This window comes from Myotis nattereri, assembly GCF_964212035.1.
Source record: "Myotis nattereri genome assembly, chromosome: 3".
NCBI classification, from domain to species: Eukaryota; Metazoa; Chordata; class Mammalia; order Chiroptera; family Vespertilionidae; genus Myotis; species Myotis nattereri.
Window position 1 is genome coordinate 27,915,652 of NC_138077.1, and position 24,987 is coordinate 27,940,638.

The following is a 24,987-nucleotide window of genomic DNA, read 5'->3' on the forward strand; positions in this document are numbered from 1 at the left end:
GGATTCTGACCTTCTTATTCAAATTGCTCATATTGTTTTCCTCCTTAGCATCCTCTATGTTTACCCATATCAATTATTACCTTCTAACGTACAATACAATATGCTTGGTTTGTTGTCTGCCTCCACGAAAAAAAAAGTTCCATGAAGGCAGAACTTTGTTTTGTTTATGATTGTTTCCTATTTTATCTACCTTCCAAGGTAAAAAACTATTCTACTTAAAAATGATAACTAGCAAAATAAGTAATAAGAACATCAAAATCTGGATTGTTTTACTTGCAAGTGAGAAAGTGAAAGACAAAAATAGCTCAGATGCAAAATTTTAATTCAGTGAATTTTATAGAGGCATATGAACTGTAGTGCTTATTTTATGAATCAATAAATAACTGGATTTATAATCAATTAGATTAATGGATGACATAGATGCAGTATATAAATATGGTAGCAGGTGACATTTACACTGATTAACAGGATAATTAAAGAATGTTAATAATTACAGTGCATGAAAATGATTAACAATACACTATCCCATTATATGAAAGAGAAGAATGTGGAAAAGCTGCTTTATTTAGAAGATCAAAAGAGAAAGGCATATTTTTGTCAGACATATTTTTAAAAATCTATTTTGTAAGTAGTTTTTTTTTTCTATGAATATGTATATTTTAAATAGAGGGGGAAAATTCGAATTTATTTAAAATCTTACCAGATCAAGGTCTTAAAAACCTATAAGCCTGGCCAGTGTTGCTCAGTGTTTGGCATCTATCCATGAACCAGCAGGTCAGGGTTCCATTCCTGGTCAGGACACATGCTTGGGTTGCAGGCTTGATCTCCAGTAGGGGGTTTGCAGAAGGCAGCTTATTGATAATTATCTCATCATTGATGTTTCTGAAAGGAGTTTTAGGGGTAAAATAGGAAGGTTTAGGGAGTTTTAGGATTAGAGGTCCATTGGAGAGGAATGCCTAGATGAGGGCTTGGAGCTGCCAAAAGGTATACATTCACAGAGAAAAAAAAAAAAAAGAAAAGAAAAAAAAAAAAGGTGCCACAGGATAAAGGGAGAGAAAGACATCCATTCACAGAAGATTGGAAAAAGCCACAGGGTATGGGGTGAAAGAGGAAACAAACTTTCACAGAGGATAGAGAAATGCTGACAAATGGGAGAAAGAGGAAAACAGATTTTCACAAGAGACAGAGAATTCTACCACTGAGTGGGGAGAGGAAAAGGGGACACCATGTGGGGTTTGGGCTCTGAAGCTGATATTCTGCAAAAGAGTGACTAATAAGAAGGGAGCATCAAGAGGCAAAGAACTGCAGCCTTTATAAACCTTAGAAAAAGGGGCTCAGTGGGCTACCACCTTAGGACCCCCTCCCCATGTGAGAGTCTGTACTTGCTTTCAATACATTTCCACCCTTTTCATCTACCACTTTTTTTGTCCCTGGCTTCATTCTTCAAATCCACCTGGACAAGAACCCAGGAGAGAAATCACCCTAGCATTCTGCTCAGGAAAAACCACCCGATTCCTTTCTATCTCTCTCCCTCTCTCTTCCTCTCTCCGAAATCAATAAAAAACAACACTACTAGCATAAATGCCCAGTCTAAGTATTTTTTCACAAAAAAATGAACACAAAAATAAAAGTGATTGATTACTGAAACACATTTTTCAGTGTTTCCCTTTTAAAGTACATTGAAACATCATGAAAGTTGAGTGAAGTGACAATAACCTGATTTTCTCTGTCCTGCTTCAGATTAGTCCAAAGAGAATAAAAATACTCATCAACCTGTCAGAATCTAAAGGTGTATCTTTATATGTTCATTTATCTCTAGTTTCTTTTTTTAAAAAAAATTTTTGTCTGGCACAGTGATAGAGAAGTATAATCTAAATGCCACCTCTATACTTCTTCTGCTATATTTTTATCTTCCTTACTTCAGGAAGGCATTTCAGAATAGTGAAAATACACAAAATACTTGAAGAGACTATGAGTTCTAGTTCATATATTAAATCCATGTAATAATCAGGACAAATTTTCAAACATTTCTGAGGACCAATTTTTCTTTGCGGAAAGATGGATAAACAGTCATGTGTCACTTAACAATGGGGATACATCTGAGAAATACATCATTAGGCGATTTCATCATTGTGCCAATATCATAGAGTGTACTTACACTAACCTGCATGGTGTAGCCTATACACACCTAGACTATATGGTATATCTTATTGCTCCTAGCCTACACATCTGAATAGCATATTACTCTAGTGAATACTGTAGGCAATTGTAACAGAATGGTATTTGTGTATCTAAACGTATCTAACCATAGAAAAGGCACAGTCAAAATATGTTATAAAATATTTTTTTAAAAAGGTATACCTGCCTAGGTCACTTATCATAGACAGAGCTTATAGGACAGGAAGTCGCTGTGGATGAGTCAGTGGTGAGTGGTGAGTGAATCCCAGGACATTGCTGTGCATTACTATGGATTTTATCAACACTGTCTCACCAGCCCTCCTCCTGCTTCCTTATGACAGAGCCAGAAATAGAACACTGAAGCTGTCAACGCTGCTCCATGAACAGGGCAGTGGGCTGGATTAATTGGGAATATCAAGGAGAAACTGGCTGGGTAAGGCAAAGAGAACGATATTAATGACTGTGTGGAGGGAGTAAAAGGTGGCCTGCGGATCAGAAATCAAGATGGAGAGATAAAAGAATTAAGGAGATTGTCACGACAACGCATTTTTGTCTATTGCATGTTGAAGCAGTGGTCAGAATTAAAATGTTGCATTTATTCAAGAAGAGAACGTTTAGTATGGAGAGGATGTAGAAATGATGACTCAATATTTTTACTTTGGAAATTTGTTTTCGGTTCCATTGACCCTATCTCACACAAAGGGCTCTCTCTCTGACACTGAATTGAGGGGAAAAAGAAAATTTATTTCTGATTTACATCATTACAACCTGAAAATATTTCCAAAGGGCAGGGGCAGGCTGGCTTCACACTAGCACAGAAAGGTTTTACTCAAGTGACAGGGGCATTTAATACATGTTAAGGCAGTTCCTGTGGATCTGTGTCCTCTTACAGGATTTTATGTCTTCAACAAAAATTTACAACAATGCACTCTGAAGACCATCAAGCTAAATCTGGAAGGGCTGTGGCACCCTCTGAATATGTAGTGTTGGGGGGTAAGCTCTTCTGTGTTGAAACAGGTCAGTGGCAGACTGATTGGGATGTCATCTGAGTCCCCAAAATGAGGTGCTGTGAGAGGGAATATATAGCTAAGCCCCACAAATGTTGCTCCTGTCAGAGAAAAAAAATTCCTCCTGAACTATTTATGCTTTCATTTTTCATAGGAAATTCAGCTCCATTATGGTCCTAAGAGTTCACAGTTGTATATTTGACCTATTGTCGACTAAGACATTGTTATGCGGTGCACAAATGTAAAAACAAAAAAACCCTTGGCTCTTTAACATTAAAAAGGCTACATAATTTGATGAACAAGAATAGATCCAGAGACAAATGGTAGGGGATGGGGGGGAGGTTAAAGAGCAACCAAAGAACTTGTGTGCATGCATATTAGCATAACCAATGGACACAGACACTGGTGCAGTGGGGGCTTGCCAGGGGTGGGAATGCCTGGGGGGGAGGGGGTCAATTGGGGAAAAAGGAGACATATGTAAAACTTTAGACAATAATAAAAAAAAAAAACATTAAAAAGGCTACAAAGTTGCATTTACATATTATGTATTTTTTAAAATTCATATTATGTATTCATGTTTCAATAACCAATCCCCAAAACCAGCAATACTTTAACACTGTCCTTGCTTTTTTTCCTACTGGATCCAATAAAACTAACCAGTGCAACCTAAATTTTATATTCTCCTCTAAAAGGTATTTTTATTTTAATAAGTCTAAAGGGATATATTGAAACAAAGAAATAAATGTCCATTCATAGAATAGAGATGTGAACAGATAATTTAGGGATGAAGGAAATAGTACTCAAATTAAGCACACCATATATGCAATGCTTTGTTTTGCACAAAGTATGATATCTGCTGTAGGTTTTCTCCTTTCATTTCGACTTATTTTAATTTATTCAAAGAGTTCCATAAATCTTTGCTTTTGGGGTCAGATTGAATAATGAGTAAGTATACCTGGTAGAATTAAAACATGTAGCACCCACTACATGCATGGAATATTTCTAGGCATTAGGAATAAAAATATAGAAAAAAAAAAACTAGACATAAACACATTTTTTAGAAACATCTGCAACATGGAAAAATAGAAAGAACATTTAACTTAGGTAACTACAGATAGACCTATATCATAGAGTGAAGTCAGTTTATCATGTTGAGATTCAAAGCTCTCATCTGTCATCTATTTTTATGACATTCTGGAACAGGCAAAAGAATAAGACCCTAAAACAAATTGGTGGTTGCCAGTGGCTGGGGCATCTACAAAGAAACACTGGAAATTATTGAGGGTAATGATATCTTATATTTTGGTTGTGGTGGTCACAACTGTGTGCATTTGCCAAAACTCAAAGACTATACTAAAATAGTAAATTTTATTTCATATATTTTTGTGTTTAACAATTCAAAATAGTTAGGTATAAATCTAGAAAAAAAGAGATAGTGTCATCTAAAGATCAAAATGCTAAATACTGAAATCATTCAAAGGACAGTGAATACTGACATCCTAATCAAGTTCATTCATATCTCAATATACAGTTAGTGTAATGATTATTTTTAAATAGCCATTTAAATTGTGCATTTTGTTTATTGCCTTCAAACATTCTTCACCTCTCTCTCTCTCTCTCTCTCTCTCTCTCTCTCTCTCTCTCTCTCTCTCTCTCTCTCTCCTTCTCGCTCTCTTCTCCTTTTCTCTCTTTCAAGCTTACTCCTAGAAATGGAAACCGTTGGGAAAAAGCAATGTTACTGAAAATGTCATGTGTGCCTATTTGCTCTTTGTAATGAACCAATGAAAATAATGCCTCTGTTTTAATTAAAATCAATTGTCAAAAGTCTAACACTATGAAATAAGCTAAAACAGATCGCTCAGCAATTCTGGCTCAATATAAAACACTAGAGGCCTGTTGCACAAAATTCATTTACAGGGGTATGGTTTCTCAGCCTGGCCTGCACCCTCTCCAATCCAGGACCCCTTGGGGAATGTCCAACTACTGGAAGTTGGACATCCCTCTCACAACCCGGGACTGCTGGCTCCTAACTGCTCACCTGCCTGCTGACCTGACCCCCCTAACTGCTCTCCTCTGCCGGCCTGATCACCCCTAACTGCCTCTGCCTCGGCCCCACCACCATGAATTTGTCCAGAAGGATGTCCGGAAGGTCTCTGGAAGACGTCTGGTCTAATTAGCATATTACCCTTTTATTAGTATAGATTAGAATAAACAGAACAAATTCTATAGATTCATTAATTAACTGACATTTTGTCCATGTGTCTCTTTTTAAAAAAAATATATTTCTTTATTGATTTTAGAAAGAAAAGGAGGAGAGAGAGAAACATCAATGATGAGAGAGAATCATTGATTGGCTGCCTCCTGCACACCCCCTACTGGGGAATGAGCCCACAACCCAGGCATGTGCACTCGACCAGAATCGAACCTGGGACCCGTCAGTCCGCAGGCTGACACTCTATCCACTGAGCCAAGCCTGCTAGGGCTGTCCATGTATCTCTTAAATAGAGAAAGAATAGAAAAGCAAGCCAAATATTTGCCAATATCATATCTGATAAGGACCTAATCTCCAAAATTTATAGGGAACTCATACAACTTAACAAAAGGAAGATAAACAATCCAATCAAAAAATGGGCAAAGGACCTAAATAGACACCTTTCAAAACAGGACATTCAGAAAGCCAAGAGATATATGAAAACATGCTCAAAGTCACAAATCATCCAAGAGATGCAAATCAAAACAACAATGAAGTATCATCTCACACCTGTCAGACTGGCTATCATTAACAAATCAACAAACGACAAGTGTTGGAGAGGATGTGGAGAAAAAGGAACACTCGTGCACTGCTGGTGGGAATGCAGACTGGTGCAGCCACTATGGAAGACAGTATGGAGTTTCCTCATTAAACTGAAAATGGAACTCCCATTTGACCCAGTGATCCCACTTCTAGGAATATATCCCAGGAAACCAGAAACACCAATCAGAAAGGATATATGCACCCCTATGTTCATAGCAGCACAATTCACCATAGCTAAGATCTGGAAACAGCCTAAGTGCCCATCTGTAGATGAATGGATTAGAAAACTGTGGTACATCTACACGATGGAATACTATGCTGCTGTAAAAAAGAAGGAACTCTTACCATTTGCAACGGCATGGATGGAACTGGAGAGCATTATGCTAAGTGAAATAAGCCAGTCAATGAAGGAAAAATACCACATGATCTCACTCATTCATGGATAATAGAGACCATTATAAACTTTTGAACAATAATAGATACAGAGGCAGAGCTGCCTCAAACAGATTGTCAAACTGCAGCGGGAAGGCCGGGGAGGGTTGGGGGGCAGGAGGGAGGGAGGTAAGAGATCAACCAAAGGACTTGTATGCATGCATATAAGCATAACCAATGGACATAAGACACTGGGGGGTAGGGGAGGCCAGGGGATTGTCAAGGGTGGGGAAAAAAAAGGACACATATGTAATACCCTTTGTAATACTTTAAACAATAAAAAAAAAAAAAAAAAAAACAGGAAGAAAAAAAAAAACAGCAAGCCAAAATGAAAATGTATACAGCAGACAGCAAGGAAATAATATTTTAAAATATATTAATGGAATTTTAAATTCCATAGTTTTCAATGAAAATGTGACTTCTAACTTGTTTAAGTTAGAAACCTATCAATAATCTTAGACCTCCATGTTACATGACTGGCTGGCGACTAGCTATGACGTGCACTGACCGCCAGAGGGCAGATGCTCAGTGCAGGAGTTGCCTCCTGGTAGTCAGTGCACTCCCACAGCCAACCTCCTGCAGCTGGTCCCTTCCTCCCACCAGCTCTGATCGAAACTGGGCAAGATGGCCAGGCCAAGGGACCCCACCCATGCACGAATTTGTGCACTGGGCCTCTAGCTTTCTAATAACAAACATAAAATAATGGAAGGATAACAGAAAATTTATTTTGAATACATTTATGCATATAGTTTCTTCTTAGGTTTAATTCTTATTTTTAGGTTCATAGAACGCTATTCTTTAAGATTTAAAATTATCGCAGATTCATTGCTCTTTCTATTTATAGATGTGTATAGTACTTTACAGAGTATCTATACTGTTATCAAAAGTATTTGATAGTATGTATGTGTTTATGATGTAATTGCAGTTTTTCTGTTTTTTTAAAAATGCAGTGGGAGAGTATTTTATTTGTACCGAAATGTTATTGCATTAGTTGTGAATAGGTTAAATACTCTCATGTGAATTAGCCTGGACATCAGCTGTTAATGTTTACACATAAAATGCAAAGTGCAAAACAAATTTAACTCAGCTTAGCAGAGAGCATTGATCACAAATGATGCAAAGGTCAGAAGAAAAAAAATTTTACCAGACTATATCTTCAACCTTTATTTTATTTTATTTTTTTTACTTCAAATCTGAAACTGGGGTTGTTCTCTCCTGCCTCTATCTAGAATTGATCTAATTTTATTTATGATATTATTAATTACTTTTAAAGAATACTATAATTTAATAGATAAGGAAACAGTCAAATAACCTACCTGAATGAATAAGGACAAACCTAGTTGCATTGAGTCTGGATATGGAAAAAGCCCTCTACCCTAATCTTTCTATCCTCATTCTGGAACTAAGTTCCCACAAGTCATTTTAAAGATTAAGATATATAGGTTTTCACTTAATAAAAGATTTGGGACCAGTTTTTCATTATACAACTGCAAGCATTATACTTGATTCATTAATGAGACAATTTAACCTCTACCCCCCAAAAATCTGAAGATATCAGAAACGTTGGGATAGGGATTTTGATGAAATAGGAAAGGGATTCTATTCCAAAGGATTTGAATTTACCTGCAATGATACACTGAAGAATTTTTGTGAAGTTGAAGAACAGCAGTTCACTAAAAATCTGAATGAGCTTACTAACGCATGCAAAATTGTTAGCATTTTATGACAGTTCAGAAGCATTTGACTTATTTCACATTTGCTATAGTGACCCAAAGCATAAAAGTGTCACATACTATAGATGTAATTTCTAGTACAGTATAAACCATTAAACTTCCATTTTTATGAAAACCACACATGCATTTATATTCTATTCATACTGCTGCAAATATTGCAGCAATAACCATTTTAACCCGCATAATGAGAAAATGTATTCATTCTTTTTTGTGTGTGTGATTAATCCCTATGCTTTAATTATATTCAATTGGTAACAATGAAATTGGGTTCACCACAACATGAGGAACTGTATTAAAGGGTCGCAGCATTAGGAAAGTTGAGACCACTGGTCTAAGGTTTATTTCTACCTCAATTGCTGGCTCCTACCCGGCCTGGCCCTGGTCCGGGCTTAGGCAGGAGGCAACCAACAGATGTGTTTCTCTCACATCAATTATTTCTGTCTTTCCCTCTCTCCCCCACTCTCTCTAAACATCAATGGGAAAATATCCTCGGGTGAGGATTAAAAAACCCAACTGAGGTGGGTAACCTGGTCAGAAGGTCAAATCTTCAAAGTGCATGCAAGCTGCTCCTCCCAGGGGGTCAGGACTGAATGTTCTTGAGCATCTCCAGGAAGGCCTGAGGGATGGTGCCTCCACCTTCTGGAAGGTGTTCTGGACTCTGCCGTACAACATGAAGTGTTTCATATCCAGGCAGATGAACCCGAAGTGGTTCTCATCGAACAGGATGAAGACTCCAGGGAAGCCCCTGGGGTAGTCGAAGGCACCTAAGTCTAAGATATCAGTAAAAATTTCCACGCCATAGAAACACATCCTGCAGGTTTAGGGGTAGTTCCGGTCTCCTGAGTGCAAGCCCACGGGCAGAACAAACGGAATAGGCTGCTCCTCCAAAGATGCAGCCCCGGAATCCCTGACACTGGGCTGGTCAGGGCTCTGCCAGCCATCACCCTCGCTTTCCTCAGTCCCTTCTTCTTGCTGCTGCTGCTGATCCCGGATCACCTGCTTGTCAATCATCTTGACCACACTGGAGAGCTCCTTGAAGTTGCGAAAGAGCTCGCCATCTGGCAGCTGGATGCGGGGCATGAGGTGGATCTCTAACCTCTCGATGGAGTTGCCCATGATCTGGGTGACCCTGGCATACTTCCCATGGAAGCTGAGCATGATAGTCATTGTGCCGTAGGGATCATATTTGCCTTGGAAGAGGCCTGGCCTGATGAGGTCGTCCGGGTGGTGCGCCGGGAGGTAGAGGCGTTTGGAGGTCAGGCAGTCATAGTGATGTCTGTCCTTTTGCACCAGTCCCGGCCTCCTTTCTCTCCTTAGCCACCTTGGTAAATAGGTTGGGCGGTCTGTCTTCTTGCACTGCATGGTGAACCTGTCCTTCCAAATCTGCATGTGGCGGTGGTGGGGCCTGCTGAGGCGGCCTGCCATGCACTCCACCGCGGCTGATTTCCTCTCTGTCAGGCGAATTCTGAACGAGCGCTGGAAACGTATTGGGCCATGCATATGGGTGTTAAGGCCAGGCCTGTACATCCCGCCAGTAATGCATACACCATCCACCACGACATTCAGCAGTCCTCTATTTCCTCTATAGTCATTATCTAGCTGCCACAATCCCAATATGTGTCTGTATGGGTGGAACAGCTTCAAATAGACTTCTCGATAAGACATACCGATCATCTCCAGGTTCTGCAAGTCTTCAGGAAGGCCAAACTCTTTGCAGCAGCGCCGTCTCCAGATGCTGTCGGTGTGCAGGATGTGTTGGAATTTGGTGCAGACCTGGGCCAGGCTGAGCAGATCGGTGCCGGGGAGCTGGGCGAAGATCTCCACCAGCATCTCCACTGGCAGGTCCTGCAGAGAGCAGTGCAGGGGCAGTGGGGGCCGCATGGGGCTCTGGATTCCTCCACTCCCCCAACAGCACCCGGCTGCCCTGTCAGCCTCGAGGTTATTTTGTGCAGGGGCCAGAGCGGGCACAGGCTTGCCCTCAGCCGCTGCCATCTCAGCTGGGCCTTGGAGCTGCTGAGGACATCGACATCCCTGCAAAGAGCTCAAGCCGCAGATGCAAGCGCACTCCTCCATGCCTCTACCTGTAACAGCCACCACAGTGTGGGCTGCTGCTCCTCAGCTGGCTTTAAGCTGGGTCTAGCCACGCCCCTCATGGCCTAGCCACGCCCCCTCAGACAGGAGCCAATTGTAGAACTTTAAACCCATACTTATTAACAGTCCCATCCCTTTCCCGTGCCCCCTCCCTGTACTCCCACCCTAAGCCCAGGCAGTAACTAATCTGATTTCTGTATGGATATGCCTCCAGAGATATGCCTATGGGTGAGGATGGGGGGTGGTTGGGGGGAGAAGGTGGGTGGGATGATGGGGGGGGGGGGAGACGACATTTCACATAACTGCAGTCATAATATCTGGTCTTTTGTGACTGGCTTCTTTCACTTAGCATAACATTTTAAAGTTTTATGTATGCTATATTCTAGTGTATGGGTATACCACATTTTGTTTACCCATTCATCAGTTGATGAGTATTTGGGTGGTTTCCGGTTTGAGGCTCTTATGAATAACGCCGCTACGAACATTGTGTACAAGTTTTTTTTGTGTAAACATGTTTCCATTTCTTTTGGGTATGTACCTAGAAGTGGAACTTCTGGGTCATCTGGTAACTCTATGCTTAGCATGTTGAGGAACTGCCAAAAACGTTTTCCAACGTGGCCTCACTATTTCACATTTCCAAAAGCAATGTACGATGGGCCCAACTTTTAAACATGCTCATGAATGCTTTTTTTAAAATGTATTTTATTGATTTTTTAAAGAGAGGAAGGGAAAGAGATAGAGAGTTAGAAACATCGATGAGAGAGAAACATCGATCAGCTGCCTCCTGCACATCTCCTACTGGGGATGTGCCCTCAACCAAGCTACATGCCCTTGACCAGAATTGAACCTGGGACCCTTCAGTCCGCAGGCTGACGCTCTATCCACTGGGCCAAACCAGTTTCAGCATGAATGCTTTTTAAAAAATTATATTATAGGAATCCTAGTGAGTGTTGAGTGGTATTTTATCATAGTTTCGAGCAGTTATTAACTGTAGGTTGACTTGACCTTGAACTCCATAAGGGAGATCTATTCTATGCTCAGCCTTCACCCAGCCTCTGCCAAATCTCTCAGGCCCCTGGTAGGAATGGGCTCCTACATGTGAGCAAGGATGGACTTGAGTTCTTCACTTTCAGTTGACCTGAGTTCTTCACTTTCAAGTGACTAACCTTGCTAGTTCCTTGGGTGAATGGATGCCCTCAAAAAAAGTTCACAGGATCTGCCCAGTATGAACATAATTTTTCTATGGGCTGAGACTGGCCCTGCCCATTCAGACAGGCTTCCATTCTCATGTTGAGAGCAGCTAGATCCCATCTCTCCATTTTTCTGGATTCCTACCAGAGAATCACTCTCAACTTTGGAGGGTCCTTTTAGTGCCCTGGGAGGAATTTGATCTGCCTTTTGTCAGGAATAGACATTTAGGGTGGTTTATATGATAGAAGGGTGTAAATTCCACCTAACACAGACACTGACTTCGATCATTTAAACACTAAAATTTCTCAATCCCTCCTTTGAAGAATATCCCTATATTATTATTGGTATGTAACTGGGTAATGGGTGTAAAGACTCGTCTTTTAGGATCCTGCATTGATGGGATTTTGAGGGACGGTCTCCAAGGGTACATGTGTATCTGGTGGGTCAAGGAGAACCTAGGAATGTGAGTGCAGCTGGTGTTTGGCACTAGGAGGGCTTGATTGGCTAGTGTAGAGATACAATCATCTTTTCTCTCCCAGGATTGAGAGAGCCAGAGATGCCTCTACCCTAGGAAGAAATCTGTGTAGGAAGGTCAAAGGCAGGTGAATAGATCAAAGGATAGACAGAGACTGCTGCTATGGTTAGAGGGGAAAAAAATAGAATATTCTCATTCTTTTTATTCTATTCCCTATTTTTTCCTCTGATTCATTTTATCAGTGGTGGTTCACTTGAAAAGAAAACTCAACAAACACTAAAATAAAATAAAAGACTAGTAGACATTTATTGGTGCAGTTATTAACTTTATTGTAACGAATTCTAAAAAAACAAAGTTGCTTTCCTTTAGAAATAAGATGACAGAGCAATTCAGGCACATAATTAATACATAAAAAGTCTGGCCCTGACCAATTTGGCTCAGTGGATAGAGCGTCGGCCTTCGGACTGAAGGGTCGCAGGTTAGATTCAGGTCAAGGCCATGTGCCTTGGTTGCAGGCACATCCCCGGTGGGAGGTGTGAAGGAGGCAGCTGATCGACGTTTCTCTCTTATCGATGTTTCTAACTATCTCTCTCCCTTCCTCTCTGTAAAAAAATCAATAAAATATATATTGGACGTGGAGGGAAACACACTCAACAAAATGATTGTCCAGGTCACATTAGCAGTTCATTGAGTTATCCAAAGTCATGATCAGTTTATTTGTTAATTTTAGTACTGAATGTTCTTGAGCATCTCCAGGAAGGCCTGTGGGGATGGTGCCTCCACATTCTGGAAGGTGTTCTGGACTCTGCAGTACAGCATGAAGTATTTCATATACAGGCAGATGAACCCGAAGTGGTTTTCATCGAACAGGATGAAGACTCCAGGGAAGCCCCTGGGGTAGTCGAAGCCATCTGAGGTAACAGTGTCCACCCCATAGAAACACATCCTGCAGGTTCGAGGGTAGTTCCGGGCTCTTGAGTACACGCCCACAGGCAGAACAAACGGAACAGGCTGCTCCTCCCAAGCTTCAGCCCCCAACTCCCTGACGCTGGGCTGGGCACGGCTCTGCCATCCATGACCCTCGCTTTCCTCAGTCCTGTCTTCTTTCTGCTGCTGCTGCTGCTGCTGCTCCCAGATCACCTGCTTGTCAATCTTCCTGACCACGCTGGAGAGCTCCTTGAAGTTGCGGAAGAACTCGCCACCTGGCAGCTGGATGCGGGGCATGAGGTGGATCTCTAACCTCTCGATGGAGTTTCCGATGATCTGGGTGACGCTGGCATACTTCCCATGGAAGCTGAGCATGACAATCGTTAGGCCGTAGATATCGCAGTTGCCTTGGAAGAGGCCTGGCCTGATGAAGTCGTCCGGTTGGTGGGGCGGGAGGTAGAGGCGTCTGGAGGTCAGGCAGTCATAGTGATGTCTGTCCTTTTGCACCAGTCCCGGCCTCCTTTCTCTCCTTAGCCACCTTGGTAAATAGGTTGGGCGGTCTGTCTTCTTGCACTGCATGGTGAACCTGTCCTTCCAAATCTGCATGTGGCGGTGGTGGGGTCTGCTGAGGCGGCCTGCCATGCACTCCACCGCGGCTGATTTCCTCTCTGTCAGGCGAATTCTGAAAGAGCGCTGGAAACGTATTGGGCCATGCACATGGGTGTTAAGGCCAGGCCTGTACATCCAGCCAGTAATGCATACACCATCCACCACGACATTCAGCAGTCCTTTATTTCCTCTATAGTCATTATCTAGCTGCCACAATCCCAATATGTGTCTGTATGGGTGGAACAGCTTCAAATAGACTTCTCGATAAGACATACCGATCATCTCCAGGTTCTGCAAGTCTTCAGGAAGGCCAAACTCTTTGCAGCAGCGCCGTCTCCAGATGCTGTCGGTGTGCAGGATGTGTTGGAATTTGGTGCAGACCTGGGCCAGGCTGAGCAGATCGGTGCCGGGGAGCTGGGCGAAGATCTCCACCAGCATCTCCACTGGCAGGTCCTGCAGAGAGCAGTGCAGGGGCAGTGGGGGCCGCATGGGGCTCTGGATTCCTCCACTCCCCCAACAGCACCCAGCTGCCCTGTCAGCCTCGAGTTTATTTTGTGCAGGGGCCAGAGCGGGGGCAGGCTTGCCCTCAGCCGCTGCCATCTCAGCTGGGCCTTGGAGCTGCTGAGGACATCGACATCCCTGCAAAGAGCTCAAGCCGCAGATGCAAGCGCACTCCTCCATGCCTCTACCTGTAACAGCCACCACAGTGTGGGCTGCTGCTCCTCAGCTGGCTTTAAGCTGGGTCTAGCCACGCCCCTCATGGCCTAGCCACGCCCCCTCAGGGAGGAACCAATTGTAGGATTTTAAACCCATACTTATTAACAGTCCCATCCCTTTCCCGTGCCCCCTCCCTGTACTCCCACCCTAAGCCCAGGCAGTAACTAATCTGATTTCTGTATGGATATGCTCCAGGGATATGCCAATTCGGAGGGCAGGGGTTGGGGGGGGGGGGGGGCAGGCATTTCACATAACTGCAGTCATAATATCTGGTCTTTTGTGACTGGCTTCTTTCACTTAGCATAACATTTTAAAGTTTTATGTATGCTATATTCTAGTGTATGGGTATACCACATTTTGTTTACGTATTCATCAGTTGTTGAGTATATGGGTTGTTTCCAGATTGTGGCTTTTATGAATAACGCCGCTATGAACATTGTGTACAAGTTTTTCGTGTGAACATGTTTCCATTTCTTTTGGGTATGTACCTAGAAGTGGAACTTCTGGGTCATCTGGTAACTCTTTGCTTAGCATGTTGAGGAACTGCCAAAAACGTTTTCCAACGTGGCCCCAGTATTTCACATTTCCAAAAGCAATGTACAATGGGTCCAATTTTTAAACATTCTCATGAATGCTTTTTTAAAAAAATATATTAGAGCCATCCTAGTGAGTGTTGAGTGGTATTCTCTGGGGAACCCTGGCTAATATAGTGTGTTATTTTCTTATAATCATTTTTGTTTTAAGGGGGTAAATTCTGTCTATTCAGACATATAAAGTTGCAAGAAGTAAAGTGCAATTTCTGCCACTTCCAGATGTTTGTTATTTGTTTTTATTTTTATACATATATGTATTTTTATTTGTATGGTTTCAAAAGTATACGTATAGATTTACACTATACTATAACATGCTTTTCCCTCCACAACATATTATAAAATTCTTTTGTGTATGTATATATAAAACTAATTAATTTTTTCACTTTCTAAAAAGTTTTATTTAAGCATTGGCCAGTGTAGCTCACTAGATAGTGCACCAAAAGTTTGTGATTCGATCCCCAGCCCTGAGGCATGTGTGGGAGGCAACCAGTCTCTCTCTCTCTCTCTCTCTCTCTCTCTCTCTCTCTCTCTCTGTCTCCCCTCTCTCTATCTCTCTCCCCCTACCTCTATCCTCCCTTCCACTCTCTAAAAACCAATAAAATATATCCTCAGGTAAGGATTAACAAAAAAAAGTTATATATGAGCAACCAAACAACCAGATGACCAGATGACCAGCTGATAGCTATGTCACACACTGACCACCAGGGGGCAGATGCTCACATGACAGCCAGGCCAAGGGATCCCACCCACGCATGAGTGCATGCACTGGGCCTCTAGTTTAATTATAATATGCATACAGAAAAGTGCATAAGTCGCAGCTAGATGAAGGTCACAAAGCAACCCTCCCACTGGAACCAGAAAATTATTGAAATAATTGAAAATTACTACAATATTCTGTTTCTATCAAGATACAGAAAATTAGCAGAGTTCTAGAAGCCCCACTTCCCCAAGCTCTTTGAAATCTAAGTCCTCTGTTTTAGAACTTTAAAGTCTTTGGTGTCAGATTTCATTTGCTCAATTTCATCCTTGTGAAATTCATTCATATTATTATGTACCAATGTAGAACATTCTCTTCACTGTTTTAGTATTCCTTTGTGTAATTGTACTATATTTATACAATCTACTGTTAGTGGATATGTGGGTAGGTTTCAGTTTGAAAATAATAGTAACTGTACTACTACAATTACATGTGTGTATCTCTGAGACATGCATGCATATATACTTTTATATTTTTTGGACTATAATTACTAGATCTTGGAATATTCATTTGTTCAGCTTTAGTAGATAATTCCAAACTGTTTTCCAAAATGTTTATAAAAATGAATCATCCCAACAGTAGAGTTGTTTTACCTTCTCTTCAACACTTTGTTTGTTCTGGCTCCTTTATTTGACATTTTCCCATGGGCTTTTGATAGAATTATTTTGCTTTTACTTGCTGGCTAATAAGATTGAGCACTATTTCCCATGTTGATTACCATTTCATTATTTTTTTTTGTTTGTTTTATAAGCCTGAACATATCTCTTGACCAATTTTAAAAACTTAAGGTCATCTGTCTTTTATTGATTTGTAATAGTGCTTTATATATTTTGTACATTGGACCTATGTTGGATGTATGTATTCAGATATTTTCATCCACTCTATATCTTGCCTTTTCACTTTAAAGTGTGTGTGTGTCTACATATGCATGTTTTTGTGTTTCATAGACTACTTTTAGAATAATTTTAGGTTTATAGAAAAATTGAGTGCCAGAGTCCATTTATGGTCTTCACTAATTGAGTATAGACAGAGACCCCCAAAAGTTAGTAACCTTTGAAGTCCTAGCCAAGGTCAGGACTGCGCACCACCCAGTTTATCTAGATAATGGCAGCTGAAGCAACCTCCCTACCTTTATTCATGTAAATAGCTGAAGCAACCTCCCTACCTTTATTCATGTAAATAGCTGAAGCAACCTCCCTACCATGATAGTATCTGTGTGTCATTGAAACCTCCTTACCCTAGGGCTACCCCAGATAAACCTCCTTACCCTAGGGCTACCCCAGATCAAATAAAAGGTTGGAGCGCCCTGAGCATAGGTGGAAGTTTCTCTCCTTGAGTTGGACTTGCCTGCCTGGCTCCCCAACATTTCCAAATTGTCTCTTGTCTCTTTTCTCTCTCATTTGTGTGCGGCTCCTCTTTCAGATCCCAAACCCTAATCCACGCGGGACATGGAGGGAAACACTCAACAGTTGAGAAGATAGTACAGAGAGTTCCCATATATCCTGACCCAGATTCCCCTATTATAAATATCTTATGTTGGTGTAGACATTTTTTACATTAATAATCCATATTGATACATTATTATTAACTCAAGGTTAAAGTTTATTTATATCACATTAGTTTTATTTAATGACCTGTTTTTGATTCATCCCTTCTAATAACACTATGCTGCATTTAGTGGTCATATTTCTTTAGGCTCCTCTTAACTATTGATTATTAGTTTCTCAGACATCACTAAGGAAGGTGGCAGTGGTCTCACTACTGTGAATGCTGGTGAGGGTCTTTACCCTCCATTGTGCCTCTTCTGACACCACCCCCAGTGAGGAGAGAAAGCAGCGCCTCCTTACTGCTGGGTATTGGGGTAAGTCCAGGCTCCTCCGTGGTCTCCATTGATGCTGCAGGAGGAGGTGGGGGGATGGAAGTGCTGACTTCCCACTTTCCCACTTGACCTTTTTGAGGCCACTGTTGTGATGTCTGGTAACAACCTGAAAAGACGAAAAGTCCAGACTCCCCAATTGGCCTCTGCTGGAATGGATAGAGATGGGACCACAGTTGAAGTGAAAGAGAGAGAGAGAGAGAGAGAGAGAGAGAGAGAGAGAGAGAGAGAGAGAGAGAGAGAGTTGGCTTCTTCACTGGAATAGAGTGGTTAACGCCTGAAATGCTTCTGACCTGCAAGGCTGTCTTTTTCCTGATATCTTTGCCAGAGAGACCTAACTTTTGTTGGGCCTTGGTTTGTCTGAGCTTGCTGGCATTGTGGAGATAAAGGAAACAAAACGAAAATCCATGAGACACACTACTTTGTGGTTCCTTGTGTCCTGAAGCCCCTAGCCAGTCTGTCTTCTTATCACCTTTTAAAATCATTTTATACTTGTTTCATGTGTGATGTACACATGGTACTTACACTAAATGGAACTAATAGGGAAAATATGTCTATTGAATTACTCAAAAGGGAAAGTCCAATGTGCTCATATATTTTGAAATTACATTTTTTTAAAGATTTTATTATTTATGTTTCCTGTATCTCTTTTATTTTATTTTGAAGAGGTCTGTTTTTTAAAAAGAATGCAAATAACTTGTTTTCTGAAGGAAATGCAACCACTTTATATCACATCCTCACCTTGGAGACTATAGGATTTCAAGAAAAAAAAAGGAGTAATTTTAACAAATATATGTTGTTATTTATCCATCTGTAGCAGTTTAATAAATCTAAGGAAAGAATTCCCACAGACCTGAGTCAGCTGAGATGCCAAAGAGTTTTTATTAATTTTGTCTGTTCCAAAACACTTCCTATTTGCTTATGAAGATTTCATATATTTATTAATTTGATCTCACTCTTCTTCAAATGTAAAACTTTTGCCTAGTTTTCTATAGCAGCATTATTTAAACTCATTTAATAATGGAATTTTGGCTTACTTTATACATATTCAAGCTAGGCATATATTTCTGTCTCATAACATGAGACGCTATTGACAAAATTTATATTTTCACAATTTGAAATCCTTAGATAAAAAACAGTAAAATTAAATCATCTTTTAGATCTATTAAAATAAATATTTTTGTTACTGTCTTTTAACATTACAGATTTTACTTAACAATATCTTGGATGTAGTCTAAACTCAAAGGATTGTTAATTTTTATTTCTGCATCTTAAGGACTTCAGTCATGTTGTTAAATTGTGTTGTCTTTTCAGTAATACTTTATTTGAAGTTATTTTATTCTATAAAACATGTTTTTAAAATATTTTAAACACAAACTATGTGGCAATTCCATATGTGAGCCTTCAGCAAGTGATTGGGTATAACACTATGTGAAATATAAACCCATTTGAATGAACAGTTTTTCTCAAATGCTATAGTAATTTTCTAAAAGACCAAAATAGCTCAGCTGGCATGGCTCAGCGGTTGAGCATAGACCTATGAGTCAGAAGATAGCAGTTTGATTCTTGGTCTGGGCACATGCCTGGGTTGTGAGCTTGATCCTCAATAGAGGCCATGCAGGAGGCACCTAATCAATGATCATCATCATTGATGTTTCTATCTCTGTTTCCCTCTCCCTTCCTCTCTGAAATTGATTATATATATATGATAGATATAGATACAGATACAGACATAGACATAGACATAGACATAGACATAGATATGATATATATAGATATAGATATAGATTTAAACTTAAAAAGAACAAAATATATTACAACACATATATACAAGTTTTATGTAATTAAACATTTATTAAGGTAGGTAGGGACAATATGATAGCTATAACTATTTAAATGTAAATGAATAAAACTCTTACACAGTTGGGAGAACAGTGGTTGTTTTACAAATCATGTACCTCTTCTACAGACATACAATTTTAGGTACCACCCTTATGTAACTGAGTGTAGCTATTTGAACCTAATGTGAATGAAAGTGGTGTGGGCGAGTTCCAGCGTGTGCCTTTCTCCATTCTCTTTTTCTTTCCCATGTGCACAGTGATGATAACTCAGCAGTCTTATCAGTCATTCACTGGTGATGGCAGAACTATATATAGTCTTCCCAGCCCTTCTACTTCTGAGTGAAACATATCACTCTTTGCCTTGTCCACATTGTAGGAAAACCATTTTGGAATGTCACATCAGAGGAAAGTAAACATTTGAGTTTGAAAAATTATGTTCTATTTGTTAGAGCAGACCAGTCTAATAGAATACTTTTAATTTAAAAAGGATTGGGTTCTAAATTAATACAGAGGATCATTATTTATATATAAATACTTTTTTTTAGTTTTTTAGTTTTTATCTTGCTATTGTTAACCAATGAAGAGGCTAGGTTGCTATTGTTAACCAATAAAGAACCAGAAGCATTTATATGAGCAAAAGGACTGCAATCTGAGAGATACAGACTCAGGTAGCAATACAAACTCTGCTCTGGAGAGAACAAAAAAGGCAGGGTTTACAAAGGCAAAAACCACAAAATGCAATTATTGCATGCTAATGAAGGGTCCTGGCTAGGCCAGCAGAAGTTGATAAGCTGCAATATGCAAACCAGGAAGGAGAAAACTACAAGGAAGAAAGTGAAGTCCACAGGGGTTCAGACTGAAGTAGTTCCAGCATATTTATTGCTTGGCCTTGAGCTGAGTTTAGCAAAAGTTTTAGCAACTCCGTGGCAACTCTGAGAATTAGCTACAACATATGCACAGGCCCCCACTTTCCATAGCCTCCTGACGCTTTTTTAAGAGACTATCTTAGCCATACTTATTCCATTTTATTTTCTCCATGAACACTGTTTATACTAATACAACTACAAAAAGTGAGAATTCTTGAGTATTTACCACAATGTAATATAATAATGCCTTTCATCTATGCTACTTTATGAATTTTGCTTAAAATGGTAGATGATTTTGTGAGATAATAAGTCATATATATATATATATATATATATATATATATATATATATATATATACATGTTCCTGGGTATGTTAAATGATTTTTTTTTTTTTTTACTTAGTAAGATTTTGTAATTTTAATTTTTTCCCCACATTTAACAGAATGGGTATACAGGTATTATACTTTTATAAACACAAATATAAACAAATCAATTTTTTAAATATGTTTTATTGATTTCAGAGAGGAAGGAAGAGGGAGAGAGAGAGAGAGATAGAAACATCAATGGTGAGAAAGAATCATTGATCAGCTGCCTCCTGCACGCCCCCACTGGGGATCAAGTTGGCAAACCCGGCATGTTCCCTGACTGGGAATGCAGCTGGGCTAAACAAATTTTTTTTTTTTTTAATTAGAGACCACCATGAAGAGAAACTATTGTATTTGCATCTATATATTTGTTGATGTCCTCCAGCCAAAGACAAGTATGTAGGGCAACCATGGGATTGCTCACTATTACAAAATGTAGTATAGAATTTGTGAAGTAATTTGGGGGTTAAATATAGCAGGATTGTGCTCAGGGGATTGAATGCTTTCAGAAACCTGGGATGATTTCATATTTGGATATCTACACAATTTCTATTTGGAAGAGGAGAGTAATAAAGTAGAGTTAAAGCAGCAATTTTAAAAGATGCAGCAGTCACATATGTTACTAGGAAATCAGTGTTTAACCATTATTTTAAATTATACAATGTTATGTGCTTAGGCATCATTAAGTTATGTTTTCCATTATTTTTCCTTCATGATCACAAATGGCTTTGCCTGGTGTCTGTGTTTTGTGCAAGTTTTTATGTCCAACAGGAGATATCAGAGCTTAGTTGTGAGTGTCAGGTCAACTTCTTGAAACACCAGGTCTTCCTTGTCGGTGCTGAGACACCCACCTACTGTCAAGGGTTATCTTTCTTCCTTAGTCCCTGTTTTTGTCCAAGGGGAGATGAAGCAGGAGGTTAGAGTATTATCCTCACTTGTTGCCAAGATTTTGCTAACCAGGAAGTTGTTGACAACACCTCGCTTGTACTTTGAATACAGTTAGTCTTTGCTATTCATTTTGGTGCCTTTGAAATGAAAGTAACATTTGTGAGACTGAGCAGGATACTTTGGGCAACTGCATCGAAATGGTTATTAGTCTTTGTGATAGGTATTAAGATAAGGCCTGAATAACCAAACATAGATAATAGAATCTGTCCTAAATCCACCTGTGCCATTTGTAAAGCTCCAATAAGGAGGGGTTTTTACTGTTTTTTTTTTGTTTTTTTTTCTAGCCAAGTCACAGGCTATTCTATGTGACCTGAAGAATTTCTATATGTGCAGCAAGAAGTGTTTCCCCCTTTTCTAGACAAACAGAATCAAAGGTTATGAATTTGTTCATATAGACTTGGGCTAATATGTTTAAGGTTAAACTACTTTATTGGGCTTCTAGAACAGAAGTTATGTTCTCATTAGAAGGACACATACATTAGGAACTATTCAATACCTTATGCTATCCTATACCTTATGAAGGCATAATCACTTATTAATTCCTTAATGTGCAAAGATTTTTTGAATGGTAAACAGTTTCTGCAAAACAGACTGGAATGTCTCTAAAGAGAATAAGCTAACTATTGTAGCAAAAATAAACTCAGTATTACTCTCATTCCTGGTGGTGGGGTACATTTTGCTGGTTGTAATTGTTTAGCACAAATATCTGCTGATTTGAGTTCAAAGTTCAATATTAACAAGATTGGAGTTTGGAATTAATTATCTGAGGGCATCTTAAGTATCAGAAGATAACTTTAAAAGATGTTTATCTCCTGCAATACTTTAACATCTATAAAGTTGTTTTTTGGTCAGCAGGGTTAGGTAGAGGGTTACATATCCATCAAACAGTTACATTCACAGCAAACACAGAAGATTGCAGTGTTTAAAAGTAAAAAGATGAAAGTAAGTAAAAGCACATTGAGAAAACTTTTTGTTAATTAAAGAGCATGCCAAAATGTCATAATATGCAAGATTAATGATAGAATAAAAAGAAAAAAATAGGCTGCTGAAGAATTAGAAAATTAATCTTGTTCTCTCATCTTGTTCAAAAGCTGTCCACTTTGCAATCATTAACCAATTCTGCTATCTTAGATAAAAGCAGTCCACTTCTGTAGTAGTTTCTGGTGGACTTCTAACAAATTTGAAGTTTCCTAACAGCATTGATATGTAGTTGTCATGAAAAAGTTATGTATGTCTTTTAAGCTGGAAATCAAAACTCAAAGTATAAACACTGTGGCTTTTGCTATTGCATCAGTTGTTAATAATAACTGATAAGGGTCTTTTCCATTGTATTCAGGTCAGTTTTTCTTGACATACTTTGCAGAAGACGAAATCTCCTTGTTTTAGATCATACAAAAACAATTTAGGTGACAGTTTTGGATATGAAATTTGAATATATTTCTACTAAAGCTGGAGGTGGCATGTGGGGCTCTGGCAGTATCCTATGTAATAAAAGTGTAGTATGCAAATTGTCCTCTCGACCAGGAGTTGTCCAGGAGTTCGACCAGTGGGCGGGGCCACCCTGGGGAAGGGAAGGAGGCCCTGGCTGGCAGCAGTGGTGGCAGGTGGCCGGGTGAAGAGAGGGAGTACCTGGCTAGCAGCTGCTAGGGACCCTACCAGTGCATGGATTTTGTGCACTGGTCTTCTGGTTTAGTCACATTAGCGAGTAATAGATTAGAATAAAAAAATTCTCAAATTTGGGGGACAACCTATTATTAACTCAGGAAAACTTATGGGACCTAGATGTAGTTGATCTTATTACCATCAGGATGCAGGCAATAATTTGGGACTTACTAGTATAAGTGTGAAGGGGAGACAGCACTGTTTCACAGAAGGAAAGACAACTAATGGAGAAGTGGTATTTCCTGTCAGTGTAAGAGTCTATAGAGTAGAATAGCATTGGGAGAGCATAAAATAAAAGGAGCTGAAGCTTTCACTAGTTTTGTTGCTACTGCCTTTATACAAGGTGGATATACTTCGGCTTTTGGATTTAATGATAGATTGAAATAAATAATAGCTCAGTGGTGATCCCCAAGATATAAAGTCAAAGGCCTTAATAGTGTATGTGCAAAAATTTTATGAACAAAAATGGAAAAAGTATTTTGTGAATCTAAAATCTTGGAAACCAGTCTATTGGTAGACTTAATTTATCAGTATAAATTTAATTATAACTTTTGCACTTGAAAATTAACTATTTTTGCTCTGTAGAAGACATTGTCAAAAGAATGAGAAGAGAATGAGAAAATACTTGCAAAAGACACATCTGGTAAAAGACTGTTATCCAAAATATACAAAGAATTCTTTAAAATTAACAATACTAAGATGAGCCAAAGTCTGAACAAAAACGTCACAAAAGACATACAGATGGGGAAAAAATATGAAAAAAAAATGCCCCAAATCATGTAATCAGGAAAATGCAAATTAAAACAACAATGACATACCACTACATAATTATTAGAATGGCCAAAATCTGGAATATTGCTAATACGAAATGTTTTTGAGGAGTGGAACAACAGGAATTCTCATTCTTTATTGGTAAGACTGCAAAATGTTACTGCCACTTTGGAAGACAGTTCAACAGATTCATACAAAACTAAATCTACTTTTATAAGATGACCCAGCAAATGTAATCCTTGGCATTTGATCAAAGGTGTTGAAAACTTTTCCCATGAAAAAACCTGCACAAGGATGGTTACAGTATCTTATTCATAATTACCAAATTGGAAGCAACCAAGATATCCTTCAGTAGGTGAATGGATAAACAAAGTGATACATCCAGGAAATGAAATTAAAATCGTCAGTGCCAAAGAAAAAAAAGCAATCAAGCAATGAAAAGACACGGAGAAATCTTAAATATCGATTCTTAAGTTAAAAAAGTCAATCTGAAAAATCTACTTACTGTATGATTCAAAAAATATGACATTCTTTAAAAAAGCAAAACTATGGAGGAAGTATAAAGATCAGTGGTTGCCAGGGGTTGGTGAGGGATGAAGGAAGAATAGACAGAACACAGATAATTTGGGGCACTATGAATATACTTTTCATTATACCATAATGTGGGGCATATGTCAATATCATTCTCATTTATCCAAACACATAGAATATACAACAGGGAGTCAACACTAATTTCAACTATGGACTGTAGGTGATTAAGATGTGTCAGTGTAGGCTCATCAATTGTAACAAATGAACCACTCTGGTGGGGGATGTCGCTAATGGGAAAGGCTAATGCTTGTGTGGGAAAACAGTATACAGAGGAAATCTCTGTACAAAAGCATTAACATATATTTAGGTTAATATATTTACATTTATATTATATATTTAGGTTAATATATTTACATTTATATTAATACTAGAGGCCCAGTGCATGAAATTTATGCATGGGTAGGGTCCCTAACAGCTGCCGGCTGCCAGCCAGGGTCTTCCTTCATTTCGTGCTGCCCCCTGGTGGTCAGTGTACATCATATGAGTGATCGAACTCCAGGTCGGTTAAATTTCCAAGGGGACACTTTGCATATTAAACTTTTATGTATAGAGATAATTTGG

General features: G+C 39.4%; 2 protein-coding genes across 2 annotated transcripts; both read right to left on the reverse strand.

Annotated features, from left to right (window-relative positions):
* Nucleotides 1–8,675: 8,675 nt before the first annotated feature.
* Nucleotides 8,676–10,217, reverse strand: LOC308515317 (F-box only protein 31-like; the record flags this gene model as incomplete). The annotated part of the gene is made up of 2 exons (XM_081085956.1): nt 8,676–8,955; nt 9,118–10,217. The coding sequence occupies 2 exons, from the start codon at nt 10,215–10,217 to the stop codon at nt 8,676–8,678; spliced, it is 1,380 nt and encodes a 459-aa protein (XP_080942082.1).
* A 438-nt stretch (nt 10,218–10,655) lies between these two features.
* LOC308515318 (F-box only protein 31-like) lies at nt 10,656–14,118 on the reverse strand (the record flags this gene model as incomplete). Its single annotated transcript, XM_081085957.1, has 2 exons — nt 10,656–10,710; nt 12,716–14,118. The coding sequence occupies 2 exons, from the start codon at nt 14,116–14,118 to the stop codon at nt 10,656–10,658; spliced, it is 1,458 nt and encodes a 485-aa protein (XP_080942083.1).
* Between the last annotated feature and the right edge of the window lie 10,869 nt (nt 14,119–24,987).